At 40.0% G+C, this 27,146-nt stretch overlaps 1 protein-coding gene across 1 annotated transcript in view; it reads right to left on the bottom strand.

Moving 5' to 3' along the window:
• The window catches only part of LOC138751751 (kinesin-1 heavy chain), a 166,260-nt gene that overhangs the window by 81,364 nt on the left and 57,750 nt on the right, over positions 1-27,146 (bottom strand). Inside the window, exon 2 of the mRNA XM_069914457.1 lies at positions 10,005-10,092. Coding sequence (XP_069770558.1) covers positions 10,005-10,092 — 88 coding nt within the window. The remainder of the gene's footprint in view (positions 1-10,004; positions 10,093-27,146) is intronic.

Genomic DNA, 27,146 nt, shown 5'->3' with positions numbered 1-27,146 from the left:
ACACATTTGGTAGCAAAGATTGAGCAGGAATCAGATAGGACTCCTCAAAGATTAACAGCCGAATGCCTCCGCTTAATTAATCTGAAACACGACAGCAAATGGTGGAAGCAGCACACCCATCTTCAAGTGGTTGTGTTCAGACAGTCAAGTCAGCAGACCCTGCTAAACAAAAGGGTGACATGCCCAGCGCCTGTTGGAACTGCAATGAGTAGCACTACACTCTTGACTGCCCATACAGACATCAACGCTGCAATAAATGCAAGTGCCTGGGGCATAAAGCAGAATGCTGTAAAGCTGGAAGACAGAAAACACTTAAAAAGTTCGCTTCACCCTCAAAAGTGAAACCCTATCACAGTGATTTTCAAAGTGGCTAATGCCAAATGCAGGAAATATGTGAAAGTGGACATAAATAGCATCCCAGTTAGGCTTCAATTTTTTTTTTTTTTTATTTTTTTTTTTAAATTTTTTATTTTTCACACCATAAATCACAATAGCCATGATATACACTTTTTCTTTTCCACACATTTACAGTGACTTTTTCTCCCTCCCCCCTCCCTCCTCCCAAGCCACCCCCCCACCCCCCCCCCTCTCATCCATTTTAGGTATACAATCTAGGTTGCATTAATTCAGTTAGACAATGTTGTCATTCAACAAAAATACACCAGAAATTCTACTGAGTCCATTCTTTTCTTTTCTTCTCCTTCCATCAATTTAGGTAATGTTTGTTCCCGGTAGGTTTTCGCTATTGTATTTAATGTAGGGCTCCCATACTTGTTCGAATATTTCAATATTATTTCTTAAACTATATGTTATTTTTTCTAATGGAATACATTTATTCATTTCTATATACCATTGTTGTATTTTCAAATTATCTTCCAATTTCCAGGTTGACATAATACATTTTTTTGCTACGGCTAGGGCTATCTTGACAAATCTTTTTTGTGCATCTTCCAAGTCAATTCCAAATTCTTTATTTTTTATGTTACTTAGGAGAAAGATCTCTGGATTCTTTGGTATATTGTTTTCTGTTATTTTATTTAATATCTGATTGAGATCATCCCAAAATTTTTCTACTCTCTCACATGTCCAGATTGCATGAATTGTTGTTCCCCTTTCTTTTTTACATCGAAAACATCTATCAGATACTGTTGGGTCCCATTTATTTAACTTTTGCGGTGTAATGTATAGTCTGTGTAACCAATTATATTGTATCATACGCAGCCTCGTATTTATTGTATTTCTCATCGTTCCAGAGCATAACTTCTCCCATGTTTCCTTTTTTATCTTTATATTTAAATCTTGTTCCCATTTTTGTTTAGTTTTACCATTTGTTTCCTCATTTTCCTTTTCTTGCAGTTTAATATACATATTTTTTATAAATCTTTTGATTAACATTGTATCTGTAATCACATATTCAAGGTTACTTCCCTCTGGTAAACTCAAGTTGCTTCCTAATTTATCTTTCAAGTAGGATCTCAGTTGGTAATATGCCAGCGCTGTATCTCCAGTTATATTGTACTTATCTCTCATTTGTTCAAAGGATAAGAATCTACTTCCTGAAAAACAATTTTCTATTCTTTCAATCCCTTTTTTTTCCCATTTTCTAAAGGCAAGGTTGTCTATTGTAAAAGGGAGTAGCTTATTTTGCGTCAATATTAGTTTTGGTATTTGGTAATTTATTTTATTTCTTTCTACATGAATCTTCTTCCATATATTGAGGAGATGGTGTAATACTGGAGAAGTTCTATGTTGTACCAATTTTTCGTCCCATTTATATAATATGTGTTCAGGTATCTTTTCCCCTATTTTATCTAATTCTAGTCTCGTCCAGTCTGGTTTTTCCCTTGTTTGATAAAAATCTGATAGGTACCTTAATTGTGCGGCTCTATAATAATTTTTGAAGTTTGGCAATTGTAAGCCTCCTTGTTTATACCATTCTGTTAATTTATCTAGTGCTATCCTCGGTTTCCCCCCTCTCCATAAAAATCTCCTTATTATTTTCTTTCAGTTAGGCTTCAAATTGATACAGGATCTGACATTAGCCTAATATCAAAGAAAATGTGGAAACTGATTGGTCAGCAGAGGTGACTCCAACCAAAAACTCAGCATGGAACGGTTCTGGGTGGATCCTGGAATTGTTAGGTTCAGATGACTGTTCCGTCAGCTTAAACTGCGCAGAAGAAAATGGAACGTGTTATCTGTTAAATGTCCTAACCTCGATCTCATGGGTCTTGACTGGTTTGAAAAGTTGAACCTTCTGAACCAGCCACTCAACAATATTTGCCACAAGTTGCAAGTGGCACATACCACAAAATGCGGCAAATACCCCACAAAACTTGCTGATGCAGCTAAAGCAACGCCGTGCAACTGTATTTTCTGAATGCCTTGGATGGTGCACTAAAACGAAGGCAAAACTCTGCCTTCTGCCAAACATGAAACCAACTTTCAAGTCAAAATTAACTATCACATATGCAGCACTGCAAGAAGTGGAGGAAGAATTGGAATAGGTGCAACATGAAGGAGTAAATGAACAGGTCAACTACTCATCATGAGCTGCACCGATCGTGGTGGTGGGGGAAAAAAAAAATCAAATGGCTCCATATGTCTGTGTGCTGATTCTCAACTGGTCTGAATGCAGCATTGAACACCAACAAATCCCACTGCCATTGCCTGATGACCTCTTTACTAAGCTGAATGGTGGCAAATGCTTTTGAAAATCAAATTAGCAGATGTTTATCTACAGATGGAGGCTGATGACGAATCCAAGGAATTGCTAACCATCATGCACTATGGACTGTTCAGATACACATGTCTACCTTCCGGAGTGAAGACTGCTCCAGCTATCTTTCAACAGATCATAGACACAATCCTGAATGATGTTCTGGGAGTTGCAGTATACCTAGATGACAGCCTGGCAATGGGAGCACATGCTCAAGAATTTCTTGTTCATCTTGATTGCATTCTGTCCTGCATCAGAGACAACAGTTTTCTAGAAAAATGAACATTTTTCATGAAGTCCGTGAAATATCTTGGTTTTAACATTGACTAATATGGACGACAGCCAGATCCACAAAACACTGACACTCTCATGCCTGCACCACACGTGTCCACGCTACATTCATTCTTGGGTATTATCAGTCACTACAGTTCATTTTTTCTGGAGATGCATAAACTTCATGATCCACTCAACAAGCAAATGGAAACGTACATCAAAATGTCAAGAATCGTTCAATCAAGTTAAGTCGATGCTAAACTTGAACCTTTTTTTAAAAAAAAACACACTACGATTCAAACTTGGAGATTGTCGTAGCTAGAGATGCATCACAATCTGGGGTGGGTGCAGTCATTTCTCACAAATTCTCAGTTGGGAATCAAAAGGCCATAGCACCCACAGCTGCTCTCCAACAGCTGCAGAGTTTAACTATGGACAATTGACAAGGATGCTCTAGCAATCGTTTTTTCAGTGAAGGAATTCCTTAAAATGCTCTATGGACGGCAATTCACTCTTCTGACAGATCACAAGTCGCTCCTAGCAGTATTTGGTTCAAAGAAAAGAATTCCAATTTACACTCAAACTGTCTGCAAAGATGGGCAACCTTGCTATTGATTATGACTTCAAAATTAAATGCCTGCCGATCACAAGTATTGGGCAAGCTGATGCATTGTCACGGCTCATTAGCGAGAAGGAAACAGAGAAGGAAACATATTCTTGTGGCGGAACTCTCTGTAGAGACATAGGTCAACCAGGTATTCAGAGATGTTATTAACTCACTGACAGTAACAGCAGAAAGAGCCAGACAAGCAACAAGCAAAAATGAGCTCCCTCAAGAGATAATGCTTTATCATCATTCAAGGTGGCCAAAAATTTGACCACGAATGGAAATCCAGCCAGTCTTCAAAAGATGAGAACCAATGAGAATCAATGGCAATCACTAATGGCGGTCTTTTGTTTGCAAAAAGGACTGTGATTCCCAAAGCTCTGCAATCTACAATCCTCAAACAGTTTCACAGTGGATATCCTGGAACAAATCGAAGGAAAGCACTTGCACGAAGCTATGTTTATTGAACTCTGATGGATGACCAGATTGAACTGACAAGGTCAGGTATCCAATGTGCCTTGGCTGCAAAATTCCCTGTTCCTGGCATCAACCAAGTGTGCCATGGAATTGTCTTCATATTGACTATGCAGGGCCAATTAATGGCAAGTACTACCTAATCGTAGTGGACGCATACTCCAAATGGCCTGAAATCAAAGTCGCTCAACCAACTGCATCAGTTACAATCATGGAACCCAAGTCCATATTCAATTGCTTTGGTTCTCCTGTAACAATAGTTTCAGACAATGGGGCACAATTCACTGCAGCCAGCTTCGATTTTTTTTTTTTTGCAAGCAATAAGGCATCACGCATATTCGCTCGCCTCCATATCATCCTCAGTCCAAAGGTCAAGCAGAACATTTTGTGGATACGTTCAAATGAGCTCTAAACAAGGCCAAGGGGGAGGTCCAATGGAGGAGATCCTGCAGATATTCTTGTAAAGTTATAGGATCACTCCAACACCACAAACTCTAGGTGGTACTACCTGCTGAAAATCTCTTTGGTAGGAAAATACAAGCACCATATATTGTCATATTTCCACAAAGACCAGAATCTGGACTGAGAGATTATAAGATGGAACAACAGTACAACTGCCAGCATGGATCCAAAGAAAGCATGTTTCATGATGGTCATCATGTGTTGGCGCAGAAATACAGAGATAAGTCAGATGTATGGGAGCTGGGGAGAATCCGAAGAAAAATTGGAAATGTTCTCTACCATGTACAAGATGGACAGGGCATTTCATTTGGTTGCGACAAATAGAATGCAACCTCACTGAACCACACCTGCGCAACTCAGCCTGATGCCTTGCTGGACACATTTGAACTTCAGAAACCACTGAACCACCAATCACACTGAAATGAGCCTATACCCTCTACATCACTGAAACCTGTGAGCAAGTCTCAAAGAGTTTGGAGACCAGTGAAGCCCTTCCAAGTGGATCCCAGACTCCAAACATATGAGTAACCAACTCAAAGTGGGGTGGTGCTAGGATGCCCTAAACAGAGCAACCCCACAATCGCCAGGAGTGGATTCTATCGTTTCTTGGACTTGAGCCATCAATCAACTTATCCAGTCACATGTGTGAGATGGTTCATGAGAGTTCACTTGGGACCAAAGGCATTGTAAATACTATAAATAATTCTAATGGTCAATAAAAGGGCTTGTTCTTTGGATTTGGGAAAATACTGATGTGTGGTTTCTCTCTGGATTTGATGAGGTGGAAGCTTGTATTCCACACAATGCATGCACAGCACAAACAACAAATACAATGAAAAGGAAAATCAATTAGCACTAAGGGCAGTATTGTTGCTAGGTAATAGGGTTCATTCAGGAGCTTTAATAGCTGCAGGGAAAAAAGTCTTCAAAGCCTATTGGGACAGACTTTCACACTCTTAAGCTTTCTCCACAAAGGGAGGGAAAAGAGTATGTGGCCAGGGTGTGATGGGTCTTTCAATATGTTGGCTGCCTTTCCAAAGCAGTGGAAGATATAAATGGAATGCATGAAGGAGAGGGAAGTATGTGATATGTTCTGAGTTGCATTCACTACCTTTTGTAATTTCTTTTAATCTTGAACAGAGCAGCTCCTATTGCACACTGTGGCACATTCAGAAGATGTAATTACAACTTTCAAGTCATTTGGACGACCCATAGTGAGGAAGGGCTCAGAAGGATGTGAACCAAATGCAGGAAAATGGGACTAACCCAGGATGCCAACTTGATCAATAAGGACAAGTTGGGCTGAAGTGCCTATTCTGTGCTGTACGACTGACTTGCCTGGGCCCTATCATTTACTTTGCAATCTCTGTCTTGGTTAGAAAATTCAATACCTCACATTTATTCATATTAAATCCCATCTGTCCTTCCTTAGTCCACTGACTCTTGATCAAGATCCCATTGCAACAGTAGAAAACCCTCCCCTTTTTACATCATCTACAATCTTGCTAACAGTGCTACCCATGTTCTCATTCAAATCATTACTACAGCCAATGAGCAAGTGGACCCAGCAAACCACTGGCCACAGGTCTCTAAAATCAAAAACAACCCTCCACTACCACCAAGTCAATTTTGTATCTAATTGGCTAGTTCTCCTCAGATTTTATCCAAATCTAACCTTCCAGACCAGCCTACCATGCAGAATTATTAAGCCTTAACCACCGCATCCTCAATATTCTTGGTAACCTCATCAAAAGAGCTCATTCAAATTCAAGAGACATGGTTTTTCAAGTGCAAAACTATTCAGGCTCTCCATCAGCAGTCCTTGCTTTTTAAATGCAAATACATCTGTTTCTCAATATCCCCTCTAATAACTTTTTTTTTTAAATTTGATTACTTTCACATATGCTTTAAAATTTGTACATAAATTTTCTTATTCAAAAACATTAAAATTAATACATTGTGATTTTGAAATTTTTTTATTCCCCCATCCTCCCTCCACCCAAAAAGCCTGATAGAAAAGAAAGAACAACGAGAACATCTGGATATGATCGGAGTGAAAACTTATTAAAACTATCAAATAAAACCTAACATTTCTTAATTTTAAGAGTCGGAAGATTCAGGTTGGGCGATTACAACCTAATTTCTACAATTTGAAAATAGGTTTTCGAAATATTTTGAAAAATTTCAAATTTATTATGCAAATTATATGTAATCTTTTCAAGTGGTATACAAATACCTATTTCAGTATGCCATCTACTCATTCCTCATTATGCATCTGACTTCCAAGTTACTGCCACACATTTTCTAGGTAGCTAAAGCTATTTTAATGAATTACTTTTTATATTTATTTAATTTCAATTATGTATCAAAAATATTTCCAAGTAAAAAAAATTTGGATCTTGAGGAAACTTAACTTTTGTAACTCTTTCCAAAAATAAACCAAATTCTATCCAAAAGGATCTTAATTTTGAACATTCCCATGTAGAATATAAAAAAGTACCTATTTCTTTATTACTTCTAAAACATTTGTCTGAAAAATTAGAATTTAATCCATTTAATTTCTGTGAAGTAAGATAGAGTTGATGTCAAATAATTATATTGTAGCATTCCTCTTTCCTTCAAGTTTCCTCTTGAATATCAATTTTTAAATTCTTCTCCCATCTTTGTCTTGACTTATGAACTCCTGGTTTATACATTCCTTTTTGTAAAATTGTATACATAATTGAAATAAACTTTTTAAATATTTATATGTGATTAATTATTCCAAATTAATTTGTTCAGGTAACATTAAATCTGGACCCAAATTATCTCTTAAATATGCCTTTAACTGATAAGAAAATATTGTATTGTTTTGTATTCCATACTTACTTTTCAATTGTTTAAATGTCATTAAAGTTGTACCTTGAAAACAATCTTTTATTGTCTTAATTCCTTTGTTAAACCATATTGTTACGAGCCCAGAGGACCCCAAAACTCAGCAGCAATACAAATTCACCAAAACAAATGGTTACTTAAACAAAAGTTGCTTTTAATCATCTTTAAACATGAAGACCCTTTCTAATTCTAAGCACACTTGTATGTAATGTGTGTGCAAGTTCAGAAAAGTTCTTTGGCTCACAGTCCAATCTTATTTCTCATTCCTCCAAGTTCACTGGTTGCAGGCAATTCTTATACTGTACACAGAATTTAACATTTATAAAGTTCACCAGGCTTTGGTGCTCAAAAGGTAAATGATTTCCGCTCAAGAAGGTTCTTGTCGGTTTTCAGAGAGAGATTTGTTGTTCCTGGACATCCACAACTGATGTACTTCCATCAGCCACTCCAGTGTCTTGTTGACGAAACTTGCCCCTTCAAGGTTCTTTCAGGTCACCACAGAGTTCCTTTTTGTTTCCCTTATTCCAAATGAAATATTAGACACCCAGTCCTCTCCTCTTGCATGAACCACAAGGTCTTTGACCAGGCTGTCTTCCAAACAGGATTGCCAGCTTATCCTGTTCTTGTTCCAGCTACTTCTGTTAGCTGTAACACTACAAATAATCTGTCTCTCTCTCACTCTCTCTCTCTGAGAGAGCCTGTTTGACCCCTCTGCTTGCAAAACCACATGACCCTCTTAGAGCAGCAAGCTCTCTTCCAGACAGAAGCGGCTCCGACATGCTCTTTCATCTGTTGCCTTTTGTAAACAACAATCCATTAGTGAAGTCTCTTGACCACTCTTCAAAGCTCTTACAAAAGCTGCGAGGCCCCAATATGTCTAGCATTGGCAAAGCTCCAGTATTTCAAATAAGATCTGTTTTCAAGTGTTTGTATGTAACCTACTCTAACTAACCTTTCCCAATTTATCTCCCAAAAATATATCTATATACTGTCACACCATTTAAAAAAAATAATTATAAAGGAATAAGTTGATTCTGATTCAATATCATTCCTGGTATCTGAAAATTTCTTTTTTCCATATCCAAATGTATTTTACTCCACATTTTAAAAGATGTTTTAACAAAGGAATATCTCTATCGCCAATAAACAACACCATTCCATTTATATATAAAATTCTCTCATTTATCTTCTTTTTTTATTCATTTCTATATGAATCCATGTTGGCTTCTCTCCCTGATGGAAAAATAATGTAGAGAGAAATCTTCATTGTGCTGCTCTATAATAATTTTTTAAATTTGGTAATTGTAGTCCTCCTAATTCAAATTTCTATGGTAATTTTTATGATGCAACTCTTGCCATTTTTCCTTTCCAAATACATTTCCTTTCATATTTATTTAGTTCTTGAAAAAATTTTGATGGTATATAGGTAACATTTGAAATAAGCTTGTTCTCTAGGAAATATATTCATTTTTATACAATTTACCCATCCTATTTGTTATACATAGTTCCTTCCATTTCTGTAAATCTTCTATTTTCTTAAGCAATGGTGTATAATTCAATTTAAATAAATTATGTAAATTGTTGTCAATTTTAATACCTAGATATTTAATTGCATCTCTCTGCCATTTAAACTGGCTTTCTTTTTCACATTGTTCATAATCTGCCATTACTTATAGGCATTATTTCACTTTCATCACAATTTATTTTGTAACCAGTTACTACATCATATACTTTTAATCTTAAATACAATTTATTTAATGACTTTTCTGAATCAGATACATTTTAACATCATCTGAAAATAAACTAATCTTATGTAATTTCCTGTCTACTTTATTAAAACCTTCAATATCATTATAAAGTCTAATTAATTCTGCCAAAGGCTCTCTCACTAAAATAAATAATGAAGGTGACAATGGACATCCTTGTCTACTTGATCTAGTCAATAAAAAAATATTCTGATATTTGCCTATTTGTTACCACTTTTGCTTTTGGTTTATTATATAGAGCTCTTACCCAATTTATAAATGTGGGTGCTATTCCAAATTTTCCCAAGACTTTAAACAAAAATTCCCATTCAACTCTATCACACGCTTTTTCAACATCTTAAGTAACTACTACACTGGGTTCCTCTCTTAACTCTGCTAAATGTATTATACTCATTAACTTTGTTACATTATCTGCTTGTTTTATTTAACAAATCCAGTTTGACCCATATTTATTAATTAAGGTAAATATTTCACTATACTATTTGCTAATATTTTAGATATTTTATAATCTGTATTTTAAAATTAGCAATGCGATGCAATACATCAAGAATCACACCAATTGTGCCACAACTCTAACACTTTTTTTTAAAGACTTGGTTTAGGGTTACAACTACATAGACCAGGCATCTGTGGCTGGACTGAATTTCTTTCACTAGTTCAGAATCCACATGCAACATTTCAATCTACTGAAGTCAGAATTAATCAACTTATAATCACGATTTTGTCATGAGATGTATATTACAATATTGTGCACAACATTTTTGTAAATTCCTTGATGTTAGAAAATTGTGATGCAAATGCAATATACCCCTTTTTCATCAAGTCTTACCTTTGACAATATTTTTTGCACAGGCATTGTATACTTGTTCTTGTGTTGCATTTGATGTAAAAACATGGTCATAAACATAGGACTTGCCCTGTTAAAAAAAAGTGAATCAATTAAAACTACACTTTCAAAATATTTTGTATAGCATTTCCCAGTAGCAATAGGCTGATTACATTGAAAATAACATGCTTCTATATTTTAATTTATACAAGTGAAATGATAGAAAACTAACCTGGCTTATTTAGTTTAGCAATAACATGGCTGAAATGCTATGGCAGTTCAAAAATAAAGTAACAAAAATAATAGCCATTGAAAAACAGTATTTGATGGCATATAAGGTGGTAGCAGCAAACTGAGCAGGTCTGGCACGAGCTCAGCTCCTACTCTGCAGAGGCAATACAACCCAGACTGGAAAAACACAGGGCAGTGAGCAGTGAAATGGATTACTATTGGGATCAGGTCTGTGGCACCACTCAGCACCAACTGTGCTCTGGGGAGGCCAAAACAGTCTATCCAAGTGCGGTACGGGGATGTCGGGGACAGAGGGAAGTGAAAACAGTCCATTCAGAGGTCCACGCGCAGTGTATTACAAGGAGGCACCATTTATCCAGGGGACCATGCCAAGTGCTGCAGGGGAGGATGAGGTGGCAGTGTTACTGAGCAAAAGTGAATGGAGGCTGGTGCAACCAAAGAGAGCTCAATGATGGGGAGAGAGGGGGCCAGACAGAAGGCGGGACAGTTACAGCCTTACGACTAGAGTGATCATTGTGGCAGATTCCCATCAGGAAGCCACTGTTATTATTAATTTAAATTTAAAACTTAAATGCAACTATGATAAATCCTTTTACTATTTTCTGTGAGCTTTTATTTTAAAAAGAGGATACAAAATGGCATCAGAGCATGGTGTCATTTTTCAAACATCCTCTACAGCACACAAAACTAAACTGTAGACATCTGCACCAAGTGGGGTGGTGTGGTCGGCACAGCAGCTCGTGCAATTCCTTCACAGAGCCAGTGATCGGGACTGGGGTTTGAATCCCATGCTGTCTGTAATGAGTTTGTACATTCTCCCCATGTCTGCGAGGGTTTTCCCTGGGGGCTCCGGTTTTCTCCCACTGTTCCAAACATACTGGGGGTATAGGTTAATTGGGTGTTAAATGAGTGGCACGGACTCATGGGCTGAAATGGCCTGTTACCGTGCTGTATGATTAAAATTAAAAATTTTAAGTTTAGAAAGTTTAGGGGAGACATCAGTGGCAAGTTTTTTTAAATATATATATACGTAAGTTTTGGGTGTCTAGAATACCTTACTAGGGTGGTGGTCGAGGCTGAAACTAAGTGTAATTAAGAGACTCTCAGACGCCACATGATTTAAAGACAAATAGAGGGTAACCAGGTAGGGTTTTGTTGTTTTTTGGTAGGAATATATAGGTCAGCATAACATCAAGGGCCAAAGGGCCTGTTCCGTGCTGTAGAGTTCTATTCACTGTATCACAGCATGTGACTAAAAATTAATAAAAGTTGTTTACACTTCTATAAATGATGAATACTAAATCTGTTTGGAAATGCTTGCTTTCATACAACTTGCAGAATATTAATATTATCCACAACATCAATACATCACATCAAATTTATAAATAATTCAATATTTTCAGGATATTCCTAATCTTTAGAACAAGAGAACATTTTGTTCAAATTGTTTGATTGTAAATAGGGATCAAAAAATGCAGCATTTACCTGAGCTCTGCAAATAATTGATTGTTAATGAAAGCCACTTTAAAGCAACAATACTGCTTTTTCTCTAGCATTTTATATTCAACAATTTTATTAAATATTAAACCTTCATTTAATAATCCCTTCTCAAAATGCATGTAATAATGTATCTCACATTCTTGTAACACACTGTTGTTTGCTGCTTTGCAACTAAAATCTAAAAAGACTTGGACTAAATGCCGTAAGAGGAAATTATTCCTTTTATCCCAAGATCCAAGCATGATGATGTGCATGCTGCCTTCAGGAGAGTGAATCTGAGGAATCCATTCAGCACATCTGTGATGACCAATTTACCAATGTATTCATGTATAACTTCAATATCTCACTCCAGCAGAGTGTGGTAACCATCTGTTTCAAACAGGTGTCAATCATAATACCAGCGCTGTCCAAAAATAGTGTAGTAACCTGCATTAATAACTAACGACCAGTGGCACTTACATCAACAATGAAGGGTTTTGAAAGGCTGGTGTTGAAGCATATTGGCTCCTGTCTGAACAGCAACATGCTATGTTCCAGTTTACCTATTGTAGTAATAGGTCTACAGTAGATGCCATCTCACTGGCTCTACACAAACTCCTGGAATATTTGACAGTAAAGATGCATTCATCAGGATGCTCTATTGATTACAGATCAGCATTTAATACCATCAACCCCATAAAACTGATTGGCAAACTCCAAGACTTGGGACTCAACGCCCCACTGTGTAATTGGATCAGAGACTTCCTCACCTTCAAACCACAATCAGTGAGGATTGGTAAGAACATTTCCACAATCTCCATCAGCACTGCAGCACCACAGTGCTATGTTCTTAGCCCTCTGCTCTATTCACTTTACACCTACGACTCTGGTTTGGTATGACAATAACACCATTTACAAATTTGCCGACGATAGCACGGTAAAGAAAGGTAATGGGTCAGAATGCAAGAGAGAGATTGAAAATCTCTAAGCTGCTGATTGTCAACTTGAGGGAGGGAAAGCCAGAGGTGTACAATCCAGTGATTATTAGGGGATCAGAGGTGGAAAGGGTGAGCACATTTTGGTTCTTAGGAGTCACTATCTCAGAGGATCTTTCTTGGACCCAACAGACTAATGGCATTGTGAAGAAAGCACATCAGCGCCTCTACGAACTCAAGAGTTTGCGGAGATTTGGTATGACACCAGAAACCCTAGCAAATTTCTACAGATATGTGGTGGAAAGTGTGCTTACCGGCTGCATCATGGTCTGGTAAGAGGACACTAATACCCCTGAGCGTAAATCCCTCCAAAAGATCGTGGACACAACCCAGGATATCACAAGCAAACCCTCCCCACTATCAAGAACATCTATGGGGAACGCTACCGTCAGAGAGCAGCAGTAATCATCCAAACCACCCAACATATGCTCTGTTCTCACTGTTGCAATCAGGAAAGAGGAATAGGTGCCACAAGACTCACACCACCAAATTCAGGAACAACTGCTTCTCTTTCACCATCAGATTCTCAACAACAAACTCAATCAGGGATTCATTTAAGAACTCTTGTGCACTTATTCTTTTTTTATTCTCTCTATTGCAGTTTGCTTACATTCATTATCTGTTTACAGTTCTTTATTTGTTTACATGCACAGGTACACAATCCTTTATCCGGAACCTTTGGGGGACAGTGTGTTCCGAATTTCGGATTTTTCTAGATTTCAGAACAAAAGCCAGCTGCCCCAGATTTAAACCCACCTGAATTGTGCTGCCGTATCCACCCCCTTCCAGTCACATTGGTGTCTCCCTCCTCCCTCGCCCAGCCAAGTCACGCTGCCATCTCTCCCCCAGCCTCTCCACCCAACCTAGTCGCGCTGCTGTCTCTCTCCCTCCGCTGTACCAGCACCAGGAAAAAATGCTGGTTTTTGGAGTTTTCTAGATTTTAGAAGTCCGGATAAAGGATTGTGTACCTGTATATGCTGTTTACTGTTCCCCCCCCCCCCCCCACTATGAATAAGTGGTAATTCTGCCTCACCCGCAGAAAAAGAATCTCAGAGTTGTATGTGATGCAATAAATCTGAAATCCTCCTGCAGCAAATGAGTGTACTATGTACTGACCCAAGATGGATACTGGAAATGATCAAGTGAAATCTGCAAATCAAAATAAGATCACACTAGAAAGTCAGTCAAGAGCATTTGATGTAGATGGTCTTTAACCTCACCCTTTTCAGATGTTATCAAATCCATATGTACTTCAACATTTTATAATTTTCTAGCCTAAAACATGTCCCGGGACTGGTTATTTCAACTTAAAACTGCTGAAAATTAATTCTGCAACTTCACATTTGCCATATCTTATCCATATCACCTGGAAATGTCATAAATCACATGACCACCCAGTTTATTATTGACAGCAAACATGGATATATTACATACACCCCCCCCCCTCCTTTTGCTAATATCATTAGTAAAGTGCCGATGCCCTTGCACCAATCCTAGTGGCACCTCAATTATTAGTGTCCCAGCCAAATAAAGTAAAAAAAAAATTCAGCTACTCAATCCATATTAGCATCTTTCCACCAATTTTGTTAACTCTTATTGTATTCAGTAACCTTGTGTGTAGTATCTTAATCAGGACTTTCGAATGTCGTCAGGTGCCATACCCATTGGTTCCGTTTTATCTAGTTTGCTAGTTACAACAAAGTTTTGCAGTCATGCTTTTCCTTCATGACTGACAAATCTATTATTTTAAAGTGCCCTATCAGGACCATCCAGCGGCCAAATATTTTAATTCCCAAACAGTCCTTCAAGTGAATCTGCAGTGGTCATCTAATGCAACCAGTGCTCTTGCTGTAGTCTTCTCCGCATTGAAGAGATTGCATCACTGAGCGGCTCTGCGCTGTCCATCGCAATAGCAGGGACCTCCCAGTGACCACCCATTTCAATTGCCGATACGTCTGTCCATGTTCTTATGCACTGCCAAACTGAGACCACTCACAAATTGGAGGAACTCTTCATATTCTGACTGGGAACCCTTCAACTGGATGGCATTAGTATCGACTTCTCTGGTTTCTGTTAGCCACCCACCCCCCTTCGCTCCCCTCACTTCGCTGCCCTCACTTCGCTGCCCTCCATCTTTACCCCAGCTCTTAATTCTTAATTCCCCATCCCAATCAATTTTCATCATTCCTCCCTCCTGGCCTTCTCTCCAGAACCAATTAACATTTTCTGTCTGTATTCCTCCCTCTTCCTTTTCTTTTAATTCAGACGCCTGTCTATTTTTTTAAACTCAAATCTTGAAGAAGGGATCTGGCAACTCATTGCCACTTCTCACATTGACCTGGCTGGCAATGAGAGAGCCCTCCCAGTCAGATCATTCCTGTACCACTGGAACATCACCCACAACACATGTTACCTAAGATGACTGGGGTGGAGAGGAGACAGTTACCCGCCTCTTTGCAGAATGCAGATTCGCTAAAAGTGAGTGGAGAAGAATGCAAGAGTCTTTGTCACAGTTCACCCACAGTAGCAGCATGACAGAGGACTCTCTGATTTACAAACTATTCCTAGTTACACACTTTATTACTTTGTAATTAATTAATTGCCTCTTTCACTTCCAGTTATGTAAGTTAGCACTTTATTCTACCATACTTACCCTGGATAAATGTATCTAAAATATCTATTTTACTCCCATCTTTTAAAAACTCTGACCTATATAATTTAGAGAAAATTTCTTAAAAGATTCATTTCTTGACATTTACAACTAAAGACATTCAAATAATTCTTAATTACATTAATTGTTCTTGATAATTGTGCTCTCAATTTGCATGCAAGTACTTTATGTGATCATTCACCTTGATCATAATACCTCTGTTTAGTTCTTGTAATTTTGCCTTTTCTATTCTAAGTTTGTAATGTATTATTTGGAAGTTTTTTTTATTAATTAATTGTCTACATTTATCCTCAGAGCTTCACTTTTGAAGTTCTTTTCCAAAACTGTTATTTCTTCTTCTAACAGATCTACCCCTTTCATATACTTCGTGATTTTAGAAGTAAAGCTTATAATTTGATCTCTCAAATATGCTTTCAAGGCACCCACATTCCATTTATCATTCATGGAATTCAACTTTACATCACAGAATAAATGTATTTGTTCTCTAATGAAATCCTGAAAATCTGTTATTTTTAATAATAATGAATCTCCATCTATAAACTGATTTTTCTTTGTCAGGCATTACAATAGTCATTAATAAAGGCGAATGATCAGATAAAATTCTCGCCTTATATTCTGCATCTAATATCCTGCCTCGTAAATGTGCTGAAATTAAAAATAAATCAATTCTGGAGTAAGAATCATGTCTATTTGAATAAAAAAGAATAATCCTTTCTCTGGGGTGAATTCTTCTCCATGCAGCTATTAAATTCAAGTCTCTCATTAATACCAATGTAACTTTTGCCTTTTTAGCTCTTGACATTTCTCTAGCAGTTCTATCTAAAATTGGATCCAAACAAAAATTCAAATCTATTAAAATAATTTCATGTGCCTCTGCTAAATTCAAAAATGTTTCCTGTATAAATTTTTTCATCATCCACATTTGGTGCATAGAGATTTAAAAGAGTTCATAGATACGAATATATTTGGCAATGTACATTACCTATCTCCCTGCAGGATCAGTTACTGCATTTTGTATTTTAATTGAAAGATTTTTTTCCCCCTCACCAAAATTGCCACTCCTCTTGCTTTAGAATTGAATGAAGAAGCTGATACATATCCATCCCAGTCTCTCTAAGCTTTTTCAGGTGCATTCTACGCTAAGAATGTGCTTGAAGAAGCAGAAACTGCCCTTTAAATTGCCGTTCAGGTGACAGCGTTTAAAGCACAACACTGGCCACCTGCAGGACACAGCTTCACAAGATGCGGCTCTGAGCACATTCCGGCTCCTGCCCAGTGTCAGCTGTGATCAGCAGCCTGACCCTTTAGCATCTGCTTTCAGCCAGGTGGCTGGGGGCGCCACTGAGCTGAGCTGATTATCCCTCTCGTAGGAGGGTTATGTAGCTCACCTCAAGAGCACCTCCTGCACATTCAGGTGGCCTCAAAACAGCTGCATATTGCCTAAACATGCGGCTTTATGTGCGGGGCAATTGGCCACCTGAAAGTGCCTTTTAACTTCGAATATTTCTCTCAATTAAATGTGTTTCTTGCAAAAAAGCTAGGTCTACTCCCATTTTCTATAATATGTACTAATACTCTCTTTTCACTAACTTGTTTAACCAAGTTACATTCAAAGTAAAAAAAATTCACCATGTCACTCATCTTAATTAACCACTCCTTCCTCTGCCTGTGACTCCTCGTCCCTCAACTCTCTTATTCAATATCCAATGAATTGGCACACACTTCTTTGGCAATCCAGATAGAGAAAAGAAAACAGATTTACTTCTAAAGCAGACAGTTACCAGATTTATAACTATACATAAACAAAATGAAATCCCACCCCCCCCCCCCCCAATAAGTGTTGGTTAAATAATACCCAACACCAAGTTCCTCCATTTTACGGGTTGCAACCCAGGTCACAATTACCCACATGGTACAGTAGGAGTCGGAAACCCATCTCCTCCCCAATCCCACCACTGGTATATTAATATCTTGTCATTTAATACAGATGTATAAAAATTCAAATGTTTTAAAATATCAATACGAAGAAAAATAAGTAAACAGTATTCTAATTATTCAGTCCTGCATGAACTGCCAGGTGATGTTAGTCCATCAAAGCATATTGATGACAACTATTCTACAGATTCTTCATTCCACTTGAGCTCGGTGGAATGATTTTGCACAAATCTCGAAAATAACTTATTTTCACTTCCAGGCAGGAAAATCTTCAAAGTTGCAGGGTGACACAATACAAATCGGTATCCTTTCCCCCCCCCCCCCCCAAAGAATCTTAACAGGGTTAAATTCTCCTCTTTTGAATAAATCGGCACTTTACCCCCAACATACTCAAGTGAGCCTTTCCTTGCTCTTGCTCCTTCTGCCAAAAGAGTCAAAATCTTTCTCTATCTTGACATCAAGGAACTTTAATTAGCACAAAGCATGGGTTCCAATTTGGAAGTGCTCCTTCAATCTCTATTGGGTGACAAATTTGTTTGGCCCAGTATTTCAGGGATTCATTTCATAAAAAAGCCAATTAGGTCTTATTCCTCCACTTCTGCTTTAAGACCCACTATTCTGACTTGCAGTAGGCCTCAGATCTCTTTAGATCAGTGATTCTCAACCTTTTTTCTTTCCACTCACATACCTCTAAGTAAAGCAGCTGCTGTCTTACCTGGAGCCCAACATGAAGAGAAGATCTAAAGCAGTGGTTCTCAACCTTTTTCTTACCACTCACACACCACTTTAAGTATTCCCTATGCCATCGGTGCTCTGTGATTAGTAAGGGATTGCTTAAGGTGGTATGTGAGTGGGAAGGGAAGGTTGAGAATCACTGCTCTTGCTCCAATTGTTACTGAAATATTTTGCTTGAGAAAAATTGTCATTGGCCCATTTCCTTTGGAGTTATGAAATCAAGCACATAATGAGTAAATTAGGTACGATTAAAACAGTAGTTTTCAACCTTTTTCTTTCCACCCATATACCACCTTAAGTAATCCCTTACTTATCACAAAACACCTATGGCTTTGGTATTACTTAAAGTGGTGTGTGAACCCCAACCAACCAATTTTCCCTTGCAACCGCTGCAACCAGATCAGACTTGTCAGCCACAAACGAGCCTGCAGCTGACATGGACATTACCCCTCCATAAATCTTCGTCCGCGAAGCAAAGCCAAGAAGAAGAAGAGTGTGAGTGGAAAGAAAAAGGTTGAGAACCACTGCTTTAGATCTTCTCTTCAAGTTGGTCTCCAGGTAAGGCAGCAGCTGCTTTATCTTTCTCCTAACAGTCACTCAGTTACTTGTCTCCTGACTTTTAAGGGTGACTGTCTCACTGAAGCTCTTCTCTATCACTGCCTCTGCCTCCCAAATGATCTGGAGTTCATTCAGCTCCATTTCCCTTGGTCTCCCAGGAGCTGCAGCTGGATACACCTCTTGCAGATGTAGTCATCAGGGATAATTGTGCTGTCCCAGATTTCCCAAATCTTGCAGTCTCGGCATTCTACTGCCCTACCTGCTGTCTCCATTAATTCATCCTAATTTAAATTCAAAAATTTTACCTTAATGGAATCAAGCTTGTCCTCAGCTTCTGCTAGCTGAAGCCTCGAGATGCAAAGCCTCCAAGTCTCATTCCTCTGCTGAGCCACTCACACACTGGCCCTCTCCACTTTGAATGGTTTTTCTTTTGTAAATAATTTATATAATCTCTTTTTGGTACCTGTATATAAAATAAATCTTTACCTCCTATGAACACTGCAAGACCTCCAGTTCTTTTGTATATTGCACTATAACCCCAGTGTGCAGGCTTGCTTGTTTAATGCCAAACAGACTCTTCTCCTATACAGCCATCTACATAGTTTCAGAAAACTTCTGTTGACACGTCAAATTTTGCAGTGTCTAATCCTTAGCAATATAGACAGTTCTAGTTAATATTAGCAAAGTTGAAATCATTTACTATTACAATCCTATTATTCCAACACTAATTTGTGATCCCCTACATATTTTTCCTCTAATTCCTGCTGATGATTGTGCTGTCGGGAGCAGGTGAAGAATGGCTCTTCTGCAAACAGACCAACAGGTTATTTCGTACATCAGTATAAAGGCTACTGTTTACAGAATACAGGATTGGTGGAATACACCCTCAGGTGATGAGAAGTGTGTTCGCTTCAATGGTGCAAAAAGGGTTTGTGTAACGTAGCTTGAAAGTTCCAGGAAAATGTGCACCATTGAAATACCTTTAGCTCACTCATTAAAAGTGCTTTCTATTGAACCTATATATTCCAATTCTATCACAGGCCCACGATCCTATGCAGCCCTCTGATATTTCACCTTGCGTTTTGCACCATTTTGCATTCTGCTGCTTTCAATAGTTCTTCATGAGGACTACGTCTTATGCCAACTTGATACCATTTAAGTTGCTGGGTTGGTTGATAATTGATAGAAACAAGCTTGTGTAAAGGAAATGTCTGGATTGATAATTCTGAAGTGACTAGAAACTTTTGTGCCCCTGAAGGTATTGGATCTCCTATCCTTCTTAATTTTATGAGATGATAAAATTGAGGAAGTAACAGTTATGGGGAACTGGTGCAAAAAGGAAGTTAGGGCCTGCACAAAAAAAATCAGCCATGATATTGAATGAGAAGATTGGCTTGAAACCTAGTTCTACTCCTATTTTTCTTATGTCCATGGCTGAGAATGCCAATTATTTGTGACAAATGCAACTGGGGATGATTTAAACTGGTTTGGCAAGGAGTAGGTGCGACATAACAGAGCAAAAGGATGTGAAAGTTGAAGCAAATACATAACAAAGAGAGCAAGTCAGGCTTGATTGGCATCACTAGACACAACACTGCATTTTTCAACTGCCCAAACACCACCCAGCTAAACTCCTCTAACTTTCTCATTGGCTCACTGCCACACGGGTGATACTGACACTATAGGCCATTTCAGATAGCCCAAAAGTCAGGATGTAAAGGCGGAGAAAGTCTGTCAAAACCCATATGACCTGCCTCTATGAATGTGCGGAGGCGGTATCCGAGCTGCATATTCCAACCCCGCTCTGCGAGGGATAATCTCTACAGCACAGCCATCCGCAGATCAATCTGAACGTACAATGTTTAGGGGTGGGCTGATTATGTTGTCAGCCGCGACCCATCACTCCAGTCACCCCTCTCCTTCCAAGTCAGGGGCAGCAGGGAGTCCTTGGGGCAGCGGGGACCGTGGGGGCAGTAGTAGCAGTCGGGGCGGCGGGAGTCGGCTATGCAGCGGAAGCAGTCGGGGTGGCGGAGACCGGCGGGGCAGCGGGAGCCGTCAGGGAGTGGCCGGTGGGGGCTGGGACAGCTACACCGAGCTGCTTTGGCTATTGGGGCCGCTCTCTGCGGCAAAGCAACGACTGTCTTCCCTACCCATAATCCCCCACACTGAGAGAACTGTTCTGGGAACCATAGAGCGGTTTCAGCTGTGTCGGGGTTATGGGTAGGGAAGACAGCCATGACTCTGCCGCGCATTGATGAAGGGTGGTGCTACGGCACCAGTTGCCCCACCTCCATGGGATCCGGAGGGCGCTGAGGCGCTTCTGGATATGAATGGGATGCTGGAGCAGCCTTTTAGGGCTGCTGTCAGAAAGGTAAGTTCCCATTTTTCAATCCGCCCTGTAGCCGGTGTCCAGGTGCAAGCCCAAACTGAAATGGCCTTATCACTCTTCTCCTGCACCTGAGATTCATCACCTGACTACTGATGTTTAACACACCCGCGCATGCGTGCTATTTCCACACCCTCCCTCCCCCCTCCCCCCCCCCCCCCCCCCCCAAACCCCACTCTGAGTGAGTTTCTGACGCTGAATCTGCATGTCCTCTGTTTTGGTAAGTTTGATATGGCCACCAATATCACCCCCACCCCACTGACCTAGGGTCCAAGTGTGGTAGCCATGTGGTACCTGTTTGTTGTTACATAGAATAACCAGACAACACAAAGTGGCAATCTCTGACAAATGCTTTACAGTTAAATTCAACAATACAATGTTGAACAGGAGCCCCTGGAAATGGCATCCGCTACCAGCCAAGCTCCATTTATTTTAAACTAGCGCACTTTGCGGGGACTTGCACATGTGCAATAGCGTCATGGCGAGTAGAGTGGCTGCAGCGGGTGCAGACAACCAATAGGAGTGGCTGTCTTCATCCTCTTTCTTGGGTAGCCCCCTTCACATTCCACAATCCATGTAGGTGTTGTACATTACAATAATTGTAGTTCATCCCAGTTTAATCCTGATATTTTGGGTTGGGCTTATAAGTGCAATCGAAGCAGGTTATGTAGTAGCCATTAATGTAAGTGGATACTTGGAGTGTTTCAGCTTGAAAGGGTGTGCCATTGGTGGTCTCAGAGTTGTGGTCATTTGTTTCATGAGTTGTTACTGAGTGAGCTCCTCCTATCCCAGGTTCATATTCCAAATCCTGGTTTATAGTCTCATCAGGAATGGTTCCTTACCCTTATGGGTAGGATGTGTCAACAGTTTCTCCTATAACCTTTCCTACTGATTTTACCAGGTATGACTTGGGCTCGTGGCAGCTCTTTTTGACTATGCCCATATGGTCGTAGCCCCATGAAGTCAGCATCCTTATGACTTGCCCTTCTGCTAATGACATGAGCGGCTGGTTGTTTCTGTCACACCACCTTTTTTGTGTTTGCCTCCTGTTCAGCAGTTAGAAATTAATTTCTTGTGGGTTCTTTAGCTGAGGCTCCAAGACTCTCCTTGCCACTGGCAGAGTCATCAGTGTCTGCCTGGACACTGCACCGGAGAGCCCAATATGGTATCGCTGGGGGATGTTCCTTAGGTTTAGCAGGTTTAGGAACACATCCATATTATCCTTGTGGGACTTCTCCATGAGTTGCTTCGTGCTCCTCATGGCTCTTTCAGCCAACTCATTTGACTGTGGGTACTCTGGGCGACTAGTGATCTGGTTGAAATTCCATGTTGTTGCAAAGTGTCTGAATTTCTCATGGGTGAACTGGGTGCCATTGTCCAATAGCAGAGTGTGGGGTGCCCCATGCTCTGAAAAGGGTTTCCAACTTGATAATGACTGCCAACAAGGTGACATCAGGTAAAAGGTCTACCTCAAATCATCCAGAGTATGGATCGACAAGAGCCAAATACTGTTCACTGTGCCATTCAAAGACGTCTGTTGCCATGGTTGACTAGGGGAGGTCCGGCTGCAGCAGCTCTTCCTGCTGGTGTGGCCTGGTGCTGTTGCACACCAAGCAAGCTTGCACCTCCTAGTCTATGCTCTCAGTCATCTCTGGCCAAAACACTATGTCTCTAGCCCTGCATTTCGTTGCTTCTGCAACTGGGTGCCTTCTGTGCAGGATGTTGACTTAGATGTTTTGTAGTGAACACAGAACTACTGCTCTCAGACCTTTCATTATGATTTTGTCATCGATGAGTACTTTGCTCCAGAATGGGAAGTAGGGTTGCACTTCAGGTGATAGGCTGTGCTGCTTGTTGGGCCAGCTGCCCTTGATAAAAGTTCTCAGGGTCCTCAAAGTTGCATCTTCAGCCATGTGCTTTCTTTGTTCCTCCAACCGGGAGAAGGAGATGTGCATTACTGTCATATCAAACATGTCCTCTTCTTCAGCTTGCTGGATTGTGCATTTCCTGGGTGCATGAGATAGCACATTGGCCAAGTACATTTCATTTCTGCACTTGTAAATTAAAGTCACGTTGTATTTCTGAAGCCTGAGCATCATGCACTATAATCGTGCAGCAGCCACATGGATTGGCTTTTTCAGAATTATGACCAGAGGGTCATTCTCTATGGTTAATGGTCAGCCATACATGTAGTCATTGAATTTAGAGCAGGCGAAAACTACTGCCAACAACACCTTCTCTATTTGGACGTATCTGGTCTCTGTGGTGGCAAGTGACCTGGATGCGTAGGCCACTGGTTTTCCATCCTGCAGGCATGCTGCACCCAGATTCTACGTCGTAGTACAATAGAACAGGTGGGCACGACATATGCCTTTTTATTGCATGTAATGCATTTTGTTGTTGCGTCAACTGCCTTAGCAGGGCGGTAAGATCACTGGTGTTTGGAATGAACTTGCTCAGGTAGTTGACCATGCCCAGGAAACATTGTAGCACTGTCACATTTGTCAGTACCAGCATTTTACTGATTGCTCTGGTCTTTGAAGGGTCACCTTCAGGCTTTCTCCTGTGAAAACATGGCCTACGTAACCGACCTGGCTCAGCCGAAATCTGCTCTTTTGGGGGTTTACCTTAAGATTTTATCTTCTGGGCTCTGTCAATTACCTTTTTAAATTTGTGTCGTGTTCTTCCAAGTCTTTGCCACCTCCAAAAATGTCTTCAACAATGATGGCACAGAGATACCCTGCAAAGATTTGCTCTATTGATCTTTGAAATACTTCACTGGCTGAATTGATTCCAAATGGCATTTGCAGGAATCTGTATTGGCAGAAACTCGTACTAAACGTGGTCAGCAGGGATGACTTGTAGTCGAGTTTGATTTGCCAGAAGGAATTCTTTGCGTCCAAAACTGAAAAAAAAAAACCGATCACGTCGTCCACCTGCACGGCAACTTCCTCCACAGTACGCATTGGATGGTGTGGTCGTTTTAAAGTCATATTGACCACTATCGGCATTACTCACCATTATCACCCTAATTTCAACTTCAAATACAAGACCCGGGGGGGAAAGGGGGTCTCATATGCTGTCAAATATGGTATTTGATTTTTTTTAGTTTCACATTCGTACTTGTATTATTGGGTCATGTGCTTTTCCTAGTAATTGCATTGCTATATTTCCTCATTTTTTCTGCTGCTATTTGTTGTGATTGGTATGATTTTTACAAACAACCTGTAATTTTTGTTGCAGAAAATATAGACCTCATATCAAGAGGAGTGTGTTGTTGTATGTGTAGGTGAGGGTAGGGGTGGGGTTGGCGCTAGGGATGTGGCCAAAAATCCTTGGGAACCACTGCTTTAGAGCACTGGCATGGCAAGCATCAACATCCCATTTAACATGAGGCCCAGGTAAAACATTTCGCAACTCGTTTGATTGCTGGTCTTCTACCAGAATCCGATAATTAGTAGAGACTCAAAAAATCTCCCACCTCAGACGTCAGCACAAAAGGCCTCAAACTTTTTCTTTCCACTCACAAACCACTTTAATTATTCCCTATGCCAGTAAGGCAATGCTTAAGATGGTACATGAGTGGAAAGAAAAAAGTTTGAAAACCACTGTTTTAATTGTACTTAATTGACTCCTTCTGTTCATGGTTTCATAACTCCAAAGGAAATGGGTCAATGACAATTTTCTTGAAGCAAAATATTTCAGTAACAATTAGGTCTAGAGCAGTGATTCTCAACCCTCCCTACCCACTCTCATACCACCTTGAGCAATCCCTTATTAATCACAAAGCACCAATGACAAAGGGATTACTTAAAGTGGTATGTGAGTGGAAAGAAAAAGGTTGAGAACCACTGGCCTAGGCCTTCCTGTGGAAAAATAGCAGACTAACTTTTCACCCAATTCATCCAGGGTCACATCTTGAAGAAGGAGACCAGTTGATCCGGCAATACTGGATGAGGTCAGGATCAGTGTGCAGTGCACAAGCCAAGGCGGTGAAATCAATGACAGGAGTTGTATGCAAGGCCACAATGTCACACCCAGACAAGGCATCAGCTACAACATTTGCTTTTTCTCAGATTTGCAATACATTAGATGAAAATTGTAGGATGAAATCCAAGTGCCAAATCTCTCGCACTTTCAATTCATTGGGCAAAGTACCACGTTGCACAACAATGTCCCAAAAATATATGGTTAGCAGTGCCAAAAACACGTTTGCTATGATTGATCACAATGCCAAACTCATCAAGCCTCTGAAACAGTGAGATAAGATGGTGCTTGTAATCCTTTTCATCCACACATGAAACCAGAATATCATCAATGTAAACAAACAAAATAGAGGCTAACGAGTCCATAAACAGCTGGAATGTCTGAGCTGCATTCTATAGACCAAATTGCATTTGCAGAAACTCAACTGTGCTAAGGGGGTCATTACTGCTGTCTTCGCAACATAATGCTCAACTGGAATCGGATAGTAAGCACGTACTAGATCAATTTTCACAAATACATGTTTGCCATGGAGGTTTGCTAAAACACCTTGTAAATTGGGGGAGGTTGTATTAGTCAGGCACGGTAGAATTGTTCAGGGTACGATAATCACCACGTGTTCACAAATTCACAGGAGATTTGTTTGGAACCACATGCAACGGTGCAGCCCAGCAGCTGTCAGATCTGTACACTACGCCCAACTCTTACGAATTCAGATTTCACGATTTTAAAGAGAGTCTCGGGGGTAATCAACGAGTCTGTGCTACCACTGGAGGACCCAGAGTCTCGATATGGTGGTTATTGTATGTTTAATGTCTGTGTGATAATACAATGGGGTAACTATATGAGGGAAACCCTTGAGCAAAGCTCGGAAAGGGCAGGAGCCAGGTTGAAGTCTTGTCAGGTGGCTGACGACATTGGAGGGACGACAGATGCAGCTCATTTGCATACAAGAGCTGCAGTCCACGGCGCAACGATTTTTCAAATCCACCAACAAAGAAAAATGTGACAAAAAATCCGCTCCCAAAATGGACTTTGCCACATTTGCAATGGCGAAAACCCACCAAAAAGGTTTCTTGAGTCCTAAATCTAATGCAAGTGATCTTTGAATATAAGAATCATTATTTGTGGCTTAAAAAATACACGACATATTGGGGTATCTGCATTCCTCCATCGTTGGAGGGACCACTGAAATCTCTGCACCAGAATCAACAAGAAATTCAACACTGAGAGCAAGGGCAGCAGTTGCCTCCACTGCTAGTCCTGGTCGTTTCCCAGCTGCTGTTTGCAGAAATTTCAAGGTGGCTGACAGGATCAGGCAGCAGCACCAAATCTCCGATACTTCCAAAAAATATGCAATCTGTCACCTCTACCACTTCCTCGACCACCACAATTCCAACAGATCGATGGAAGGAATTCCACTGCGTACCCAAAGCCTGGACCTGCAAAGTCAGTGCTGCCATTTGCTGCTCCAACTCATTTGTCTTTGATTTATAAGGTGCTGGCACTTCACAAGACCCAGTAAGCATTTATTTCAGTTCCATTGCTCCTATTGACTAGGGCAAGAAGCCAAACCTACCATCTTCAATGCAGATCTAACAATTGATCAAGGGTGGACATTCGAAAGACACTCACCAAATGCTCTTGAACATAAGACAATCATCAAAAGAAACTCTTTTCACAAAAATCACCTTTCACAGAGTCTGTGCCACCTCCTCGACATCTGTGAGGGTTGCCTATCGCTAGGCTGTCATCAGCTAGTAATTGGGTAGTATGAATCTCCCTAGATGGCTGAGTACGCTGCATCTTAAGTTTGGGAGATTACCATCCGGATACACTGATATATCTTCCACTTCACAGGCAATCTGCTCTGGAAGGCATTCCACAAGTAAACCACACTTCATCTTCTGATTCTTCACACTAAGGGTAGAGATACGCATTTTGAGGATCATGAACCATGCTTGTGACCTCTCCAATTGCTCCTGTAAGGGGTTTATCCTCATTACTATCCTTTTTAAATTAGAAGATATTATGAACTCATGGGGTCACCACTTGTAACAGCACTAAGTTATCTCAGCTTACAAACAAAAAGATTACACTCACGCATTTCCTTCAGCACACCATGAATTAGACTTTTCTTTTATTATTCA

The sequence above is a fragment of the Narcine bancroftii genome, chromosome 1 (genome assembly GCF_036971445.1).
Source record: "Narcine bancroftii isolate sNarBan1 chromosome 1, sNarBan1.hap1, whole genome shotgun sequence".
Taxonomy (NCBI): domain Eukaryota; kingdom Metazoa; phylum Chordata; class Chondrichthyes; order Torpediniformes; family Narcinidae; genus Narcine; species Narcine bancroftii.
The sequence above is the reverse complement of the archived record's forward strand: the minus strand, read 5'-3'. Positions and strand labels throughout refer to the sequence as shown.